At 34.5% G+C, this 20,908-nt stretch overlaps 1 protein-coding gene across 1 annotated transcript in view; it reads left to right on the plus strand.

Annotated features, from left to right (window-relative positions):
- The window catches only part of TUBGCP3 (tubulin gamma complex component 3), a 180,888-nt gene that overhangs the window by 141,590 nt on the left and 18,390 nt on the right, over positions 1–20,908 (plus strand). Inside the window, exons 18-19 of the mRNA XM_069094097.1 lie at positions 14,871–14,959; positions 15,123–15,254. Of these exons, the coding sequence (XP_068950198.1) occupies positions 14,871–14,959; positions 15,123–15,254 (221 nt within the window). The remainder of the gene's footprint in view (positions 1–14,870; positions 14,960–15,122; positions 15,255–20,908) is intronic.

Genomic DNA, 20,908 nt, shown 5'->3' on the forward strand with positions numbered 1-20,908 from the left:
TCTGAAGTCCCTCTAGCTGGGGGCTGATTTTGGCTGCCCTAAGGCTAAAAACTCTCAGCTCAAGCTGGGCTGGGCTTGGCTCACAGAGAGCTGGGCTGGCCCCTTCCTGACATCCTGCCAGGCTCTCTTCAGCAGGAGGTTAGCTTCTCTCTGTCATTTTGTGGGTTCTGTAGCTCCAAAGTTTGTTTAGAGTCATTTTTTACATGAATTGGAGGAGGTGGAAATGGAAGTGGTGCGGAAGTCCTGTTTCTACCAACTAACATAAATTTAAACAATAACTTCAAGTTATAAAATAAATTTACATAAATCATTAGCATTCCTTTATGTTGCAAACCAGATACAGTAGATAGAAAGAAATTCCATTAAAAATAAAGACAATGTATAAGACATTTATGAATTTATCAAGACATAGCTATGTGAATCCAACTACAAAACACTCTTTACAGAAATAAGAGACCTGTTTGTGCGTAGGTCATGCCAATATAATTTAAAGGACAATGCTACTTAAATTAATTTACTTATTTAATTGTCATATCAATCAGACTAACAAAAGATTATTTCATAATGCTTGGAAAAAAATAAAAAAAATGAATTTTATCTAGAACAAAAGGTTAAGAATCTTAAGGGAAGTAATTAAAAAAGGGAGAAAGAAAGGAGCCTAGTAATACTAGATTTGAAACTATATTACAAAGTAGTAACCATTAAAATCATCTAGTATTGATTAAAAATAAAGGTTCATCAGTGTAGCAGGTTAGCTATATAATATACAAAGAAGAGAAATATAGTCGTCTAGTGTTTGATAAACTCAACTGCTAGGTATTCCAGTATCCCAACTACTGCGATAAGAACTCACTGTTTGACAAAACTGCTAGGAAAACTGTAAAACAGTCTTTACAGATCTGGTTTATAGACCAGCATCTCACATTATATGCCAAGATAATGCCAAATAGATAAATGACTTTGTCATAAAAAATGACACTATAAGCAAAGTAGAGGAACAAGGAAGAAATTGCCCTTTATAGCTGTTGAGCTCATGACCAAACAAATGATAGAAATAATCACAGAAGATGAAATGGAGAGTTTTGATTATATAAAGTTTAAAAGTTTTTGCACAGACAAAATCAGTGCAGTTTAAATTATATTGGAAACAGTTAACTGGGGAAAAATCTTAGTAGGAAGTTTCTCTGATAAAGGCTTTGCATTCAATATGATAAAGAACTGATTCAAAAATAAGATATTAATTATGAGATTTTGAGTAACAAATTTCCTCCCCATCTCTCCCCTCTCTCCACCTGAAGATGGCATGTAATTTGATATAGACTTGATATATACATTCACATTGAACTTATTTTCACATTACTCATAACGAAGAATTAGAACCAATGGGCAAAACTACAAGAAAGAAGAGAGAGAGAGCCCAAATAATACGCTTCGGTCAGCATTCAGACTCCATAGTTCTTTTTCTGGATATGGATAGCATTTTCCATCATGAATCTTGTAGAGTTCTCTTACATCCTTGCATTGCTAAGAAGAGATAAGTCTATCAAAGTTAGTAATTGCACAATGTTGCTATTTCTGTGTACAATGTTCTACTGGTTCTGCTCACTTCATTGAGCATCAGTTCATATAAGTCTTTCCAGGTTATTATGAAGTCTACCTGCTCATTATTTCTTATAGCACAGTAGTATTCCATTACATTCATATGCCACCACTTGTTCAACCATTCCCCAACTGATGGGCATCCCCTCAATTTCTAATTTTTGGTTACCACAAAAAGAGCTACTGTAAATATTTTTTGCATATGTCGGTCCTTTTCCCGTTTGTATGATCTTTTTGGGATACAGACCTGGAAATGGTATTGCTGGGTTAAAGGGTATGCACATTTTTTAACCCTTTGGGCCTAGTTCCAAATTGCTCTCCAGAATGGTTGGATCAGTTCACAACTCCACCAACAATGCATTCGTGTTCCAGTTTTCCCACATCTTTTTAAGCATTTATCATTTTCCTGTTTGTCATGTTAGTGAAATATGATAGGTGTGATGTGGTACTTCAGAGTTGTTTTGATTTGCATTTCTCTAATCAGTGGTGATTTAGAGCATTTTTTTCATATGATTGTAGATATTTTTAATTTCTTCCCCTGAAAACTTAACCTGTTCATATCCTTTGACTATTTATCAATTTAGGAATGACTTATATTCTTATAAATTTTACTTATTTCTCTATATATTTGAGAAATGAGGTTTTTATCAGAAACATTGGTTATAAAAATTCTTGATTATTTTTCTGCTTCCCTTCTAAACTTGGTTGCACTAGCTTTGTGCAAAAACTTTTCAATTTAATGTAATCAACATCCATTTTGCATTTCATAATGTTCTCTTATTTCTTGTTTGGTCATAAATTCTTGTGTTCTCCAGAAATCTGACAGGTAAGCTATTACTTGCTCTCTCAATTTGCTTGTACTATGAACCTGTATATCTAAATTGTGTACCCATTTTTACTTCCTTGTGGTATATGGTGTAAGATCTTGGTCTCTGCCTAGTTTCTGCCATATTATTTTCCAATTTTCTCAGCAGTTTTTGTAAAATAATGAGTTCTTATCCCAGAAATTGGAGTCTTTGGATCTATCAGACAGTAGATTTTGACTACTGTGTCTTGTGTACCTAACCTGTTCTACTGATCCACCATTCTGTTTCTTAGCCAGTACTAAGTAGTTTTGATGATTTCTGCTTTATAATACAATTTAAGATACAATATGACTAGGCCAACTTCCCTTGCATTTCTTTTCATTAATTCCCTTGATATTCTGGACCTTTTGTTCTTCCAGATGAATTTTATTATTATTTTTTCTAACTCTATAAAATACTTTTTTGGTAGTTTGGTATGACATTGAATAAGTAAATTAATTTAGGGTAGAATTCGCATTTTTATTATATTAGCTTGGTCTACATAAAGTTAATTTAAAAAAAAGGTTCAATTCAAGCCTCACTTTTTGGAAAAGATCTTTTTTGGTTTTTCTCTTTAATATCCCCCTCCCCCAACCTTGGTTTAAGAGAGTAGATTAATTAATATGGTAGCACATATTTCTTTCCAACTTTAGCCATGCTTATGGTAATATTGATGTATCAGTGATAGCAGCCTGCTCTCATGGACATTAGAAATTCCAGCATTTGAAAGGGCTATCTACCTTAAACAACCCTTTGGCTTTTGTATTATATCAGAATGTCATGTTGTACAGTTGTTTATGTTCCTCAAATGTTGGCAGGAGTAGGAATAGCTTATTATATTTTTTTAGGTGAACATTTAAAAATTACTTCAATTTGTACATAGTTGCTCCTTCCCACTGCTTTTCCTTTTGGAATGCTATTGAATAGACCAATTCTTAAGAGGTAAACTTTCACAGGAACTGCTGTTACTTCTCTATACTGGTATCTTTAATATTTTCTGATTTAGATCAGTTTTGTAATATATAAATATTTTGTCATATCAGTCTTCTGTTTTCAGAAGGAAGCTTCATTCTTTCTTCTATTATTTTTAGCATTTAAAGATGAGAGTTCTTAGCAGTTATGTGAGTATGTAGGCATCAACCAGTAAGAATGAATTTTTGTGGTCTGGCTATTAGCTTGTCAGTGTCTTGATAATGAACTGACTTTTTTGCTTTTATTATTTTCTTTTATTTAAAGATAGCCTTGCTTACTCTGTGTCCAATCCAATACACTAAACATTTATTAAATGTCCCCTATGTGCCAGGTACTGTACTAAGTAAGTGCTGGTGATACAAGTAATAAAATGAAAGACACTTTCTTCCCTCAGAGAACTTGCAAAGGAGGTAACACACAAGATGAAGCAGCAAAGTGTGTGTGTGGGGTCCAGGAGGTATTTTTTGAGGGGGTACCTTGTTTCTTTTAGTTGAAACCAGGCAAAGCAGTGGAATGAAATGAAAGTCACTTTCTACTATTTACAAAGAAAGGCTTTGGGAAGAATTTGTTATCCCACCCTTCAGCCCTCTAGTAAGAGAGAAGAGGCTGAAGGAGATGATTTCAGCCAAAACTTGAGTTAGCAGCCTGCTGGGGAGATTAGAAGTGATGATCTTATCCTGGGATGGGCATCTTATGCCCTTGAGTTGAAACCAGGCAGAGCAGCAGATGCAAAGTGGAGTGTCTATGTAGTTTGGACTCTAGTGGGAAATGACTTGAAGAAGTAATGTTTTGGCAGTTTCTTTCCCATGGTAGTATAAAATTAAAAAGGTACCCTTAAGACTAAATCACCGGGCACAAATAGACATAATGTATTTTTGGCAGTATACAGAAATACAAAAAACACTTATGCAAGAACAAAGAAATGATGAGATTTTAGCTTTTTGTGGTGAATTGTTTTGTTTCATAAATAGTGTTAAAGGCATAATCCTTTTTTGGTAACCATTATCTATGGCAAATGTCTTCTTAAATAAAAATGTGTAAATCTTATGTTCATTGTAAAAAGAATATTATCTGTGTCATGACAGACCATGATAAAAATTAAGTTACAGAACTATGGACATTCAAGGAATAAACTTTACAAGTTTTTTTTTTTTTTTATTTGTGATACTCCTTGATTCAGTTCTTTAGAATAAAACTACATTCAGAAGAAACTCTCTCCCTCCCCTGAACTTTTCCATGAGGAGACTCCATTGGAAAATAAAAAAAGCAAAGCAAAGCCCTGTAATAAACATATCAAGTGAAACAGATTCCCACATTGTATTTAAAATTGTATGTCTTAATTTTGCAAGATGTGGGCAGCATGATTTGTTATCAGTACTCTGGAATCCTCATTGGTCATTGCACTGACCATAGTTTTTAAGCCTTTCGAATTGTTTTTATGATGTTAATTGTATTAATTTGTTCTACTGATTTTGCTTATTTCCCTCTCAAGTTCATACAATTTCACCTAGGTTTCTTTAAAACTATTCATTTCTTCATTTCTTACATTGCAATGATATTCATATGCCATAATTTTTTAAGTGATTCCCCAATAGATGGGTACCTCTCTACTTAGTTTTTAGTTCTTTGCTAATACTTCTACCACTACAAAAAAAAAATGCTATTATAAATATTTTTGTAAGCATAGATTTTTTTTTTCTTAGATCTGTTTGGTATATTGGCCTGGTGGTAAGTATTGAAAGGTTTTTAAAAGATATACACAGTTTCATGGAACATGCTGACTTCTTTGGCATGGTTCCAGATTCTTTCCAGAATGGCTGGATATTTTCTTAGTTCTAACAACAGTGAATTAATGTGCGGTTTTTACCCCCCACTGCCTGTATAATAATTGACATTTTCATGTTTTGTCATCTTTGCCAATCTTAGGGATGTGAAATGAAACCAGACTTGGTTTACTTTTAGATTTCTCATTTTTTTTATTTGACCTTTTAGGATTCTCTAGATAGAGCACCATATCACTTACAAAAAGTAATCATTTTCTTCCTCCTCTATTTTTATTCTCTTAATTTCTTTTAAGACCACATAAATAGTAATAGTGATAATAGATGTCATTGCTTTACCCCAGGACTATTGCAAAGATCTTTGGCTTTTTTCCGTCACATATAATGAAGGCTCTATTTACCATATTGGGGAAAGGTCCAGTTATTACTTGTCTTTCTTTTTAATGGAAACATACTAGATTTTGTCAAGTCTTTTTTAGCGTCTAGTTATCATGTGGTTATTTTTGTTATAAATATGCTGTACCATATTTATAGATTATATATATTAAATTAACCCTACATTATATGATCTAGTCTACTTGTTAATATTTTGTTTAAGTTTTTAAAATATTAATCTTTATTGAGGATATCGTTTTATGGTTTTCTTTCTCAGTTTTGTCTTTGTCTGGTTTTTATGTGTCAGGATTCAGTTCAAATGTGACCTCAGACACTTGCTAGCTATATGACCCTGGACAAGTCACATAACCTGTGTATGCCTCAGTTTCCTCAATTCTACAATGGGGATAACAATATCTTCTGGGGTTGTTGTGAGTGTCAAATGAGATAATATTTCTAAAGAACTTAGCTAGGCGTTTAATAAATGCTTGTTCCTTTCCCCCTCCTCTAATTTCATACCAATATTAGTGGCATTTGAAACAAAATAAATGAAGCATCAAGCCCAAAATATCTTAACCAATCAACAAGCATTTATTAAATGTTTATTATATTTTAGATACTTTGTTAAATTCTGGAGATGCAAAGAGAAAAGACAATCATTCCTGCTAGTGTGGAGCTCATACTCTGATGTGGGAAGCAATATGTATTTAAGTAGTATTAGATGAATACAGAGTAGATGGAAGGTCACCTGAGATAGGAAAGTAATAGAAGCTGGGGGACCAGGAATGACCTCCTGCAGAGATTAACATTTGGGCATTTAGGTTTTTGAGTTTTTTTGAAAGAAGCTACACATTCTGAGGTGCAGAAGTGATGTAGGAAAGCATTTTAAGCATTAGGGACTACCAGTATAAAGGCTAGGGGATGAGAAATACAGCAAATCTAGGTGACAGAGGATAAAATAATTGAGACACTCAGGTTTTGGGGAAAAAGTAATTTGGGACATGAAGAGTTTGAGATTATGAGACATTCAGTTTGAAATGTTTAGTGACACAGCTGGTGATGTTGATAAAGCATAGTATTGAGTCTAGGGGTGAACACATAGATCTGAGAATCAGAATAGAGATGATATTTGAACGATTGAGAGAGCTAATGAGTTTACAAAGAGGACCTAGAAGAGAGATTATGAGTCATCCTTGGCTAGTATGCTTTTACAGATGAAGATCCACCAGGGAAACTATATAGGAACTTAGGAAATTGTGAAGGAACTTGTCTCAGGTACCCAGCAGAAGTATTGTAGAGCACTCAAGAAGGATAAAGATTGAGAAGAGGCCATTAGAAGAAAAAAATATTTTTTCATCAACATTTTAACAAAAGTTGTAGACTCACTGGTCCTTGGCTTGATTTTATTGAGTCTTCATGGTAATATGGAAAATCTCACGGAAATCTCTGGTGAACTGGAATGTAATGAAAAGAACAATGTCTCTGGAGTCAAAAGACCTGTTTTCAAATTCTGTGTCTGATACTTAATTACCAGTTTGATTCAATTCACTTAGATGCCCTGGGCCCTCAATTTCCTTGCCTGTAAAATGAGGGGATTGGACTGGTTGGCTTCGGCAAACCTTTTTAGCTCTAGATTTATTATCCTCTGTTCTCTAATTCTTCTCCTGACTCTATTTCTGACTCTCCAGACTTTATCTACCATACCACTGTAGCTTCCTCACTGTTCCCTTCCTCTGGTAGGTCAATTCCAACACATAGTAGTCAATAATTTTAAAATGGAATTGACATCTTATTCAATTAATGAACAGTAGAAGATAACTATTAACTCTCAAATTCAAATTGCTAATAAATCAGTCTGTGATCTTTTAACCTATTATATACCACTCTTCCTTTGTCCTCCTTTTTTTTAAAACCTTTTTCCTTCTGTTATTTCTCCCTCTGAATGTGTGTATTTGTGGTGTTTTAATTACAACTTTTTCTTTTCTCTTTGCTCATTACTGTTTCTGCATTGTTTTAATCCTGTTTCTACTCTTTCTAACTTATTTAATTTCTTCTTTCTCTTTTCCTGACAATGAAAAAATGAAGTATGAGTTTCTTAAAAAGCAGGGAAGTTGAATGTTTTATATTTTCCTAAGAGAATTATTTATATTAAATTTTTTTGTATATTCTTGACTAGTTCGTTTTCCTACTAGTACTTGGCAATTGTAAAATGGTTTTACCTCCCTGTTTTAGACTTTTATTGCATTATTCTTTTGTTCTGTACTGAATGTGTTCAGTAGAAGTTACACATATTTCAGAGGGCTATAAAAATGTTTCAGAATGTTGAAGAGTAAAATCTAAAAATTGTCTCAGTGCCTTGATCATCTTATTTCACTTGAGAAGTGAATACAAATGAGAAACTTTATTTTATACTAATTGAGGGGAAAAAAGCATTCTGAATTAATGAAAAGCTTGACACAGGATATTTCAGAGTTTTATTTAATTCAAATATATAGACTAACTTTAAGTACTAATAGTGTTTCCAACTACAAGTTCTGCTAAATATATTTTAATAAATAAATTACTCATTTATAATTAGTTATATCCATCTATTTAAACTTTGCAAAAACCCTTAAAAACAATTTTTCTTGTTAAAAAAGTTAAACTTGGACCTAGGGAACTTGTTTCATTATTAATTTACCTAGTAGAATATATCTTCATATAGTACAAAAATTGCCCAACTGACATAGCCTGAACTAATGAAATTTAAGTTAATGAGCTTTTATTGTATTAGAAAGGTGATATTATATAATATAGGAAATATTTATCCATTTTAACCTTTTATTTTGTCCTCAGTAATATACTTAAAAGTATATTTTTGTAATACTTTAGGGAAATAATCACACGAGAAGTTTCTGGAATGGAGATCTTTTTCATTTATTTGGATCTGTTTTATACTATCTTGATTTCTCATAAAGTCATTAGCTTCCACTTACAGCAATCTAATTTTGAAGGAATTATTCTCTTCAGAGAGTTATTGAAATTCCTTTTCCAGCTGGGCAGTTCAGCTTTTTAAGGCATTCTTCTCTTCACTGGCTTTTTGGACCTCTTTTCCCATTTAAGTTAGTCTATTTTTTAAGGTGTTACTTTCTTCAGAATTTTTTGGGGTCTCCTTTAGCAGGCTGTTGACTCCCTTTTCATGATTTTCTTGCATCATTCTCATTTCTCTTTCCAATTTTTCCTCCACTTCTCTTACTTAATTTTCAAAATCCTTCTTGAGCTCCTCCATGGCCTGTAACCATTTCACATTTTTCTTAGAAGCTTTTGATGTTTTCTTCTGGTTCCATGTTTTGATCCTTTTTGTCACCAAAAAGGATTCTGTGGTTTGATTGTATTTCCTCTGCTTGCTCATCTTGAAACCTAATTACTTAACTTTTGAGCTCTTTGCCACAGTAGAATGCTGCTTCCAGAGTGAAGAGAGAGCTATGTCCCAAATTGCTGGGGTTTTTGCAAATGTTGTCAGAGCTGTGAGGAGACCTCTTTACAGACAACACAAACTGGCACACTGGCGTTCCTCACTGCAGGACTACCACCCAAGACTGCGACCCAGATCCAAGCAGATCAAAGAAAGAGTGATGGTCCTTGGTCTCCCTACAATCTGCAGGCCAGGAGCTCTGGAGGCAGCCGCAGCAGCAGCTGCAGCAGCTGTAGCTCACCCTGGGGGCAGGGCTCAGACGGTGCTCTTCCATTACCAGGCTCCAACAGAGTTCCCCATTGACCTTTTACTTTTTCTTTGGTGTTTTATGAGTTGAGAAGTCTGGGAACCACCACAGCTGCGTGATTCACTCTCCTGAAGTCTGCTTCATCTGGGTCTGGGCCTGCGGGGCTCATGGGGGCCGCGCCTCCCAGCCCAGTTCAATAGACCCTGCCAGGCTGCCTTCAGGGGGAGATTTCTTTCTCTCTGTCACTTTGTAGGTTCTGTAGCTCTAAAATTTGTTTAAAGGCATATTTTACAGGTATTGGAGGTGGTTGGTGCGGGAGTATAAGCAAGTTCCTGCTTTTACTCCACCATCTTGGCTCCGCCTCCCTGGAGATCTTTTTCTTGGAACTTTAAAGACATGACTTCAGCTGATCTCACAGTGTCTGCACATAGTAGATACTATGAATATTAATTAAATTGAATCTACCTTCAAGTTTCTCTCAGTAAGTAATTCTGGGAAAGTTATTGTTTCCCTTCAACTTTTACACTCTGCTTACAAGTAGTCTGTGATAATGGATGAAGCTTGAAAGGCAATAAGATTGGTCCTTGATTAATGTTTTTAAAAAAATTCATAATATAAAAATATTAAAGATAAACCTTTACTTTTTTATATCTGCTAAGAGATTGGCCTGCATTTGCTTTGTACTTTATTTTAAAAGCATTGTGGATCAAAATCAAATAAAATTTCATTTGAAAACAAAGATTTTATATCAGCAATGAAAATGTGACCTGGGAGAGATACTGGACTGACTGAAATGTTTAAAAACTTATAAATTTGAAGTTCTTTAAGCAACCCCTAGAGGGCAGGAGAGAATTACAAATGAGTATTAGTATCTATCTCTTGACAATAAAATAAACCAGCAAAGAAACATCTCATTTTTTTTTTCATTTTTCCATATAGAATTAAATCTTCAAGTTTATGTTAACTTAGTAGCATATAAGGCATAGTTATTTGTTGGTTGGATCTTTTTTTTTGCATTTCTGATGCTATAATAATTGTTCCTAAATATCAATGGATAGCTTTGTTGTAGAAATTAGAACTAGAAAGAATGAGGGAACATTAGAGCTAATTTATTAAAATCATATAATTTTATCAATAAGGAAACTGAGACCCATAGAGCTCATGATTTGCCTGTATTTTGGAGCTTTTGTTTATAAAATAAATTAGCATATTAAATAAACTTAAAACATTTTTTTGGAGGGGTTCTTTCTGAAGATCAAGAGATGGTATGAAAATGGATGTTTTTTTTTTCTAGGAATTATTATGTGACAGTATATTAAACTATTAAGTATATGTAGGTTATTTGTAGCTTTTACCTGACTTCTTACATTGGTGAAAGTGTTCAGTGAATTTTTAGGGGAAAAAAAATATTGTGTCAGTACTTTGATATGATGTATTTTATCAGATTTACTTTTTGTTCTTGCTCATATCTGCATAAATTAGCCCTAAGTTTATCAGTAGTAGATACTTTAGAAATGTAACATTAGAGATGTTCCTTGTATTCTTAATTGATAAGAGGTTTTGGCCCCAAGAAGTGGCATGTTCCTAGAAAATGTATTATTAGTACATGACATTTTGAAATGATTTCAAAGGAGACATGGTATATTGCTGAATTAACATTGGATATCGTAGCTTTTGAAAAGGGGAATCATTAGAATAGTTAAATGAGGCATGAATTCATGAATTGTTGCACCTAAATTTGCAACATCTTTATCTTATGGAACATCTAAAATAGTTTTATGGGTTGTACTCTATAGTATATGTTGATTTTTTTATCAAAAACATTTTTAGGCGTGGCTAGGTGGTGCAGTGAAGAGAGCACCTGCGCTGGAGTCAGGAGGACCTGAGTTCAAATTCGACCACCAACACTTAACACTTAACTAGCCTTGTGACCTTGGGCAAGTCACTTAACACCAGTTGCCCTGCCCTCCCCCCTCCAAAAAGCAAGAAAACCCAAACCAAAAAAAAAAAAAAAACCAAACCCAAAACATATTTTTAGCTAAAAGGATGAGTATAAACAACTCAGAGGAGCTGGTAGCAAAGTGGTGTGAAGAACAGAGAGTTCACAGAACAACAATTGTGACTTAGTGCTTTCACAAACAGAACAAACAAAACCCTGCTTCTTGGCACTTTGATGTACTTGAATGTAGCATCAACCTGAGAGAGAAGCTTGTGGTCTCTTCAGGGCTATTTGACTACATTTGTTGCTCTTCTTCGCCGTAGTTCAGTTCTACCTTTTTTCTTTTTTGCTTTTTTTGGAGGGGGAAAGCAGGGCAATTGGGGTTGTGACTTGCCTAAGGTCACATGGCTAGTAAGTGTTCAGCGTCTGAGGCCGCATTTGAACTCAGGTCCTCCTGATTCCAGGGTGGGTGCTCTATTCACTGTGCCACCTGGCTGCCCCCAACATCATTTTCTTGGTCAACACTAAACATTTTTCCCCTTAGCAAAATACCATTGAATAGTGATAAACTATAAGGTGGGTAGAAAAGTGATAGACGATTTTCATTTGTTTAATGTACTTAGAGAATAGTAGTATAAAATAATAATATAAATGTCCTTTATTTTTGCAAAGGCTGACCTCCATGCTTATAATTACTCCCTTTACTTCCTAAAATCCTTAACTTTCTTCAGTGAATGAATGAATGAATGAATGAATGAATGAATGAATGCATGGATTAAAAGCATTTCCTGGGTATCTGGTACTTTGCTAAACACTAGGGATAAAAATGCAGAAGGGAGCTAATCCCTGCTGCCCTTGAGGAGCTTATGTTATAGTAGAGGTTTAGGAAACAATACTTTGGTCTGGGAGATTATAGGGAAGAGGAGTGAATCCATAGGGCAACTTTAGTTGATTGACATTGTCTTTCTCATGTAGTATTTTAATGGTAATATTGCTTTGATTATAGTTCTCAGAGCAAAAAGTTAAAAGCAGGGTAAGTATGCATTGGCAGGTAAATTGGCAAAAAGATGGCTAGTATGTATACCTGGATGTGAAGCGTGACCTGGTCTGAAGCCACCTGGTTATAGTGGCCTTTGTGAATTTATACTCACTAACCAATCAGGACAGTTTTAACCTCAAGGTAGGCATTACCAAACTGAGTTAATTAACTCCTCTTGGGCATGGTCTCTGGAAGTTTGGTACTTCAGAGGATGCAACAGCGTGACTGATAGCAAGAAAACTCGGTTTGATAGCTGGATGGGGTTTAAAGTCCATGTGATAACTTCAATGGGAAGCTTTTTCTGATTTTTCTGGTAGGGCTCTTTTCCTCCTTAAATTGCCTTGTCTCTTGTATGTCTGTTGCATTCCCCCCAATAGAATGTAACTGGCTTGTGGGCGGACACTTTTTCATTTTTATTCTTCGAACCTTTAGCACTAGCATATTGCTTTGCATGTGGTAGACACTAAATATTAATACTTGTTAAATTGAATTGAATGGAAGCTATAGGTAATTGATTCCCATGGAAACAAGATATGATTTAAAATGATGTTATGGGGATGGCAGAATATAATTAGTTCTATAAGAATAGTGTTATAAGCATTGCAAATGAACAATCAGCTCAGTAATGTAATAGTAAGCTTGTATAAATTCAGGAGTTGGTTTTGGTTATAATCCATCATCACTAGGGTAATTTGCTAAATGACACAAATTGGGGCAACATTATGTGGGCTACCTATATGTTTAGAGGATAGTGGGCTCCGTGTTATGGATTACGACATATTAAAAAATCTTGAGTATCAAATACTGAAATTAGCATCTTTCTTTCCAAGTAATTAATTTCTTAAATGTTTGTAATTGCCAGTACATAGTGTTTCAACTCTGGTTTTAGTAGGGGAGTCAACTGTAAGAGTAAAAAATCACTGACCTAGAAACAAGAAGACTAGGCTCTGTTCCTGCCTTTGCTACTGATCTTGGATAAGTCACTTTGCCTCTTAATGTTTCAATTTTTTCTAACCTAGGAAAATGAGAGTATTATTTTGGTGATCTCTAGTATGCCATCTGTCTCTGACATTTTGTGATTCTACGAAACACTTCAAAAAAAATTCTCTTGAAAATAACCAATATCATTTACACTCTAATTCTAGATTATGCCTTTATTTAACTAGGTATTTCTGTACCTACTTAGACATATTTGAATAAAATAACTTTCTTTTTGTCAACCTCTTTCTGTCTTTTAAGGATTTTCAGCAATTCTACATTTTTCTGTGAAGCCTAATAAACTGGAAGTCAAGTGATGTTCCCTTCCTTCTTGCCTCTCTTTTTTGTTTTACTAAATAGGCAGATTATAAATATCAATTTGTATTTTGTACAAAGATTATATAGTCTTATTATTCTGTCTTTGTGTATGTTGAATATTTATAGAGTTCTGAATATATACATTATGCCTGTGTCTCAGTGTTTATCTGTCAAAGATTATAAACAGAGGGTTTCCAATGACCATGTCTCTTGTTGACTACACACAAAACTCAGACTATCATATCAGCACACCAACATCTTGTAATCTTAATCACTTCCTTCAGAAAGCTGGTTTAAAATAGGATATATCAACAAACACAAATATTTTTAGTAGATTTAGTAGTTCATACTTTAGTTGTATATGTTAGTGGCTGTTAAGAAGTCAGACTGAAATTTAAGTATTAAAATTTATTTTACCTGTTAAATCGGAATCACAACTGAAGACCAATTCCTTTAACCTTATTTTTGACTTTTAATATACGTTATATAATAATATTGGAGAAATAATAGGACAATGATTTCTTAAACCCTTAACTTTATCAAAATTATAAGTATATACTATTTGATTACTTGAATAGCTAACAAAAAAAAGGAATTGGGCAGGTGGATTTTAAGAAATGTCAAATTTGACCCATTTTCTTGTAATTATTACTCTAGTGGGTTTATCTTTGATTTGCTCCATCACATACTTTAGAATAACATAATATGCTGTTATGGTCTTTGTACCAGAAATTAACAGTGGTGAGCAGAGAACTGCTGCTCAGTGGTGACCTTCAAACCTTTTGATGGTTTTATAATCGTATAAAGAATAAAAGCAGACTCTGAACTCATCCTTAACCCGTTTCAAAGGTTCATATTTCTCTCAGGTGGCAGGGTCATTTTTCAGTTCCTTGAAGAAATGTCATTTTTATCTCCAAATAGCTAGGGGAATAGTAAATGTTTCATGCACAGTAGGTATACTAATTGTAAAGAACCTATGAAGTAGGGGCAGTGTTTGTTCAAGGAACTGGAAGGCATTGGTATAAGATTTTAATAACTAAATATTATGTACAATTTTATTTTGTTTCACTTATCTTTTAGACTTGGGAACCAATATTTCTGGTGCTAAGGGATCATATGATACTGTTTGATTAGATGGTCAAGCCATTGTTTAGCTTGTATTGCACATAAATTGATTACAGAGAGGTCTTTTCTCTTTGTACAACAGGGTAGCATTATAGCTTGTGATTCCTTGACACATAAGGGAGAAGGACATTATAGTGCTGGTTTTAAGTGCATCTGAGTTTGGTGTTTAACATATAAATTCTTTGGCTTCTTTTACAGAGTTCTCTGGGGTGCTGCATCAGTGTCACATTCTGGCATCAGAAATGGTCCATTTCATTCATCAAATGCAGTATTATATTACATTTGAGGTACAATTTAACCATCCAATTTTTTTTTTTTGGTTTAAGCAAGTAAGATGTTGTGCTAGTTGACATAAGTATCTAAAAAAAATGTTATTTTGTCTGATTTAAAGGGTTAGAGAGTGTACAACTCAGTCAATTCTGATTTCTCTCCTCCTCCCTATCCCCAAAGGTACTTGAATGTTCGTGGGATGAACTTTGGAACAAAGTCCAACAGGCTCAAGATTTAGATCATATCATTGCAGCTCATGAGGTGTTCTTGGACACTATCATCTCTAGATGTCTGCTGGACAGTGACTCCAGAGTAAGGCTTTTTATCTAATATTTCAGATTAAAAAAATAGATGTGGATGATGCTTTCTTTCCTTGATTTGTACCACATAGAAAATTGTAGGAATCACTTCTGTGTAGCTACATTAATAATAATTAAAACATTTTTACTAAAGTTTGATGTTCAAGTTACACTGTTACTGAACAGCAGCGGAACAATAGTACTGAAACAAGAAGAATGTGCTCTGTAATGTCTAAAATAGATATTAAAGTGGTAAAGAATAATAATACCTATTCATCTCCCAAGTTTAATAATAATATGCTATTATATTGTTCAAAATAGAAAAAGGATGTTTTAAGTTTAGTTTCTTTGATGGACCCATTAATCATCAAAGATGGTTTTAAGTTAGGAAGGGCAATACTAGAACAAAATAAAATGTTAGCTGTATCAGAATTCAGAAGACTAATATGAGTCCAGAACTCTGTTTCCATGTTATGGAAGATATTTATTTTCAGATTGCATTTTTATTCTTTTGATGACTGACTTATCTACTTTTTCCCATCTTCTCTCATTGTCAATATTTTTAATATGGGGCTTGGAATTATAGAATTTGGTTAAGATACCTACACCAAAGATATGTGATTATGTCAGAGCGGTTACTTCCTCCACTAAAACAGATCGAAAACCCCTCTACACCTAAATGACAGTCTTCATGAATTGCTATGGCTAAGCAATTCCTCACCCTACAGCTACCCTAATAACAAGCCTCTCTAAATTTAGCTAGGTTGCTCTAATGAGACATAGGTTATGTCTGTCACTAGGCCTGTTCTTGAAACATTTTTATTTCTGGTACAGGACTTGGCAGACTTTGCACAGTGTCATCTCTTTACCATGGTTAGGCATCATAGTAGGAGGAAGATAATCTTTAAGATAACTAAATGCATACATGCAGAAAAAAAACAACCCATGCTGTAAAACTTTTTGCCAAGTCTCTTAAATTTTTTTAATATGTTTTTTTATATTACCTTCATTCACACATGTCTCCTTCTTCCCAGAGAGCTATCCCTAATAACAAAGAGTAAGAAAAAAAGAAAAACATTTCAGCAAAACCCAACACATCAACTAAATATAACAATATGTTTTATTCCACCAACAAAAGTACCTTACTTTTGCAAAGAAAAGAGGGTAGTATATTTTCTTATCTCTTTTTTGGGGCTGGTCTTGTTCATTCCTCCCTCCCTCCCTCCCTCCCTTCCTTCCTCTGTCTTTTTCTCCTCTATTTCTCTATCCCTTCTTTCCCTCCTTTTCTCCCTTACTTTCTTTTTCTTTCCATTTACATTATTTTAGTCACTGTGTCTAATGTTTTGCTAAGCTACTTTTCTTCTAGGTTACTCATCTTACCTAGATTCTCTAAAATATATTACAGTTATCTAGCATGATTTAGAGAATGGAATATTCTGGCCATGTGTACTTACTTGTTAATTGAAAACTAAGACAATTTTGCAATACAATTATATAACTCAATGATGTCTTCCTTCACAGCAATATAAAGACCTGCCTTTAGGAAATCTCTTTTGTGCACAGTTGGTTTGACTTAGAAATACAGCAAAAATCAGTGGAACAGCTAAATTCATGACTAAACGAGATAAGTCTCAAGTTGATTTTGAATCTCTCAAGATACTAGTCTAGTAGTTTAACTACCAGATTAACTCTAGATAGAATATGAATGCAGAAAAATTTCAGAATTTTTGAAACATGTTGACTGACATCTTTATATCAATATTGTTCAAAAAGATGTCATGAGAATGTTTGCTGAAATCCAAGTATAGTCTACCACATTTTCCTGATCAACTTCAGTAATTTTATCTAAAAAAAAGTATAATGAGATTATCCTAGCATGGGTTATTTTTATTATATCTGCCCCAGCCTGTAGTGATTACTTTCAAAGTGTTTTCAAGATGTAGATCAAGATGAATGAAATGTTTGTTCTCTTTCAAAGTGATCACAAACATTCATTCTAGAATTTTGTCAGGAAATGAAGTCAAGGTTACTTACTATTCTCCGTTTTGAAGAATCTAATTTCTTCCCTTTTTTGAAAATAGGAATATTATTTGCCCATCTATAGTTCTTCAAAACCTCTTTTCTTTTCCATTAAAAAATATCATAAATTGTGACTCAACAATAACATTAACATCAACACATTTCATTAACTTGAAATATAGCAATTCTTCTTAAGTCAAGTAACTTGAACTTTTTGAGGGCTGCTAAGTACCCTTGTAGGATATCCTCCTGTCTTAGGCAGTATACCCTATCCAGTGTGATCATTCTTTTGGATAGAGCTGCTTACTTGATAGAAAAAATGGAAGAAAATAGTTAAATTTCTTTTTGATATCCATTAGACTCTATCTGTTCTTTGCTCTGTGCACCCCCCATGGACACTCCCGACAGACACTCCAGCATTGATTTTAGCCTGACTTTGATCTCTCTCTTGCCCCTAACATTTTGTTAAAGAGCTCCTTTGGTTGCCATTGATATTCATCGGAAATCTCAGCTCATCTTGTGCTTTAGCCTTTGTTGGGTTCCCGGTCCCAACTCTGGCTGTGTCTTACCTTATACCCGGTCTTCAGATGTCTCCGGCTTCTTGTCTCCAAGAAGAACTTACCCCCACAGAACACCCAGGACACGGAAAGTATGATGCGAAGCTGTTTATTCCGTTATAGCTTAACAGCACCACAAGCAAGCACAGGAACAGGCACAGGAACTAACTCACTTCCAGGCGGAACTGGAACTAACTGAACTAACTCACTTCCTCTATCTCCCCTATTTATAAGCCTTGAGGGGGCACGCCTTGCAGGGCCAACCATGTTCTTTCCCGAGTACGTCGTATGAGACAAAGGAGCAACGTCCTTCACGGAAGCCCTTTAGGCACTGCCATGCAGAGTATCACTCTCGCGTCACTGCGCCCGAAACTCCCTTGTCCCTGGTTGGTTAACCCCCAGGGCAAAGCTGTCCCAACAACATCCCTCAGAAAGCCATGTGCACCCCCTCTGGCTGCCACCCAGCCACACGACGTGTAGGAGCCAATCGCACACTCTCCCGAGTGCAGGGAAAAGGAGTATGTGTTAAGAGGAGTCCGTGTTTATGGGGCACTCTCAGTGCCACGTTGGCCTTTCCCAACCCAGCAGAGTCGGCCCCCACGGCCCTGTGCTCAATGCCATGTCGGCGGCCTGGCAGAGTCGGCCTCCACATCTCCAAGCTCCTGCCTCTCAGAGGTCACGTGCACCCCCTCCTCCGACATCTTGTGCCTGCGCAGTGTCTCTCAAACTCGCGGCTCTATCAAGCCTTCCTTATTACAATTATTACAATTATAATATCACTTTTTTGAATTGATACTCACACAACTATTTGCATTACATACTTGTAATTTGAAAGTTGGAGTTGGTCAGTGAGGCTACTGTGTTGCCACATTTCAATAACTCCTTTTTTTTCCTTAATAGACTATATCTTCATTTTGTTAAAATTTTATTTTTAAGAGCATCTCATCCATATTGAACCACATTCTTCATTGCCTGTGGGATCCTAAGTATCCTTTTTTACCTTCTTCTGTCCCAAAGGGTTGAGCAAATGAATTAGACTATCTTGGGCACCTCTTCCCTGATCATCTATCACAAATTCTAAGATGGAGTGGTCACTTCCTTCTATAGTTTCAGTCATTTCTGTTTCAATCAGTTCTTCCTTATTGATCAGAGTCAAGCATGTGATAGCCTTTTACTTGCATTTTACCTTGTTCCCTTTCTGCTTCTCGAAAGATAAAATTACCATTAACACAAGACAAGAATTTGTCAGCTGCCTTGACTGTAATTGAGCAAAAATGTCTGGATAATTGAAGCCCCATCCCCAGGATAACCTATCTCCCTATCAACATTTTCATCTGCTTAGGAAATCATCATCCTATTTCTTTTCTCCTGGTGCTTTGTAATATACCATCTCCACAATATCTCCTCTTTTTTCTTTTATTGATTCTTAGCCAAATGCTTTCCAGTATGCCTCCCCATTTTCATTAGTGGATTTCCACATATTGTATCTTCTTGATATATAATGTTGTTTTACCTTTGCTCTTATCTAGCCTATTTCCCTATCTGGGCTTTAGTTTTTGTTCTTAGTGAAAGAGGTATGTTAAGTAAGTAATGAGCTCAGAAGTCAATTATAACCCTATATCCCATGATCTTAAGCAGAGATTTTGAAAGATCACCGGCTTTACAAATTATGTTAGCTTCTCCTGTAGCTGTTTTGAAAAAATATGGGTTGTATAGATGGAAGATAGTGTTTGTTGCAAATCTGAATGTACTAAAACTTTACCCTCCCTAATACATACTGTTGACTCATTATTGATCCAGTCCACATGACTTCCTTCTGCAACCCACAGCATAATGCTCACATAGGCATATCAACTAACTTTCATTTATCAACCATATACCATCAGATCTTAGTTATATTTCTGAGGGATTCTGGAATCAACTCTGAGATCTTTGGAACATCTCTGTGCCCACAGTAGCAATAGTCTTTGGTGGAGAGGTTTTAGTAAAATGTGAACTAATAATACTTTTCTATTTTTTAAGTGAAACTTATATCCTGTTATTTAAAATTCGATAAGTAGCTTTTAATCCTATATTCTTTGATAAAATACTCATAAAATGAATACTCATCCCTTAAGATTAGAATCTATTGCAAAAAGAAGATATGAAATATCCACAGGACTAACTTGGCACTCTCAAATGGTAATAGAACTGTAGATGAAACATATTTATTCTTGTACGTTTAAAGAAGCTGTGGGCATTATAACTGAGGATTATATAGTACCAACCCATGAAAAAAGGGGAAGAGGAACAAAACACTTTTTATTTGCTAATGACTTTTGTGAATTTAAGAACATTTTTCTTCAGGTATAGATATCTTTAAGCCCAGGGTTCAACAAAGCTAACCAACACATTGAAAAAGTTGGTATATGTAGTGTTCCAAACCCATAGCCTCCCACCTCTTCAATAATGGGAAATAATACCTTCTCATAGCTCTTCTTTGGTGCCAGGCTTGTCCATTAGGATTTCACAGCATTTTGTTTAATTGTTTTATTTTGGTACTTTCTATTACATTGCGGTAGTCATTGTGTTTATTGTTTCATGGTTCTGCTTACTTCATATAAGTAATTTTCTAACTACATAAAAGTAATTATTCCTTCTTGCTTTTAGCTGAGTAATGTTACATTACCTTTGTGTATTATAATTTTAAAAATTCTGAACTTAATAAACACCAGATAAAATCATTTCCATATACATAGTAGAATAGAAAAAAAGATTGTACATGGAACTGTGGCTCTATTATGTTTATGATGTTTATTATGTATATCTTTTCTTTTAAAATATGTAATAAATTCACTTTGTAATTTGGATCTTATTTGTGATTCTTTTCTTCCTCATGCTATCCTCTATGCATTAAAAAAAAGAAGTTGCTTCAGCGGCTCTTTTTTTTTTTTTTTTTTTTTTTTTTTTTAAAATAAATTTTCCTCTCTTTTTTCTTTCTTTCTTCTGGCGGGGGGGGGGGAAAAAAAAAAAAAAAAAAAAAATTATAAAAAAAAAATAAAAAAAAAAAAAAAAAAAAAAAAAAAAAAACACAAGTAAGACAATGTTTATA

Source organism: Petaurus breviceps, unplaced genomic scaffold (genome assembly GCF_028583685.1).
Source record: "Petaurus breviceps papuanus isolate PSGF00001 unplaced genomic scaffold, PetGlider_PUasm1.0 214, whole genome shotgun sequence".
Classification (NCBI taxonomy): Eukaryota; Metazoa; Chordata; class Mammalia; order Diprotodontia; family Petauridae; genus Petaurus; species Petaurus breviceps.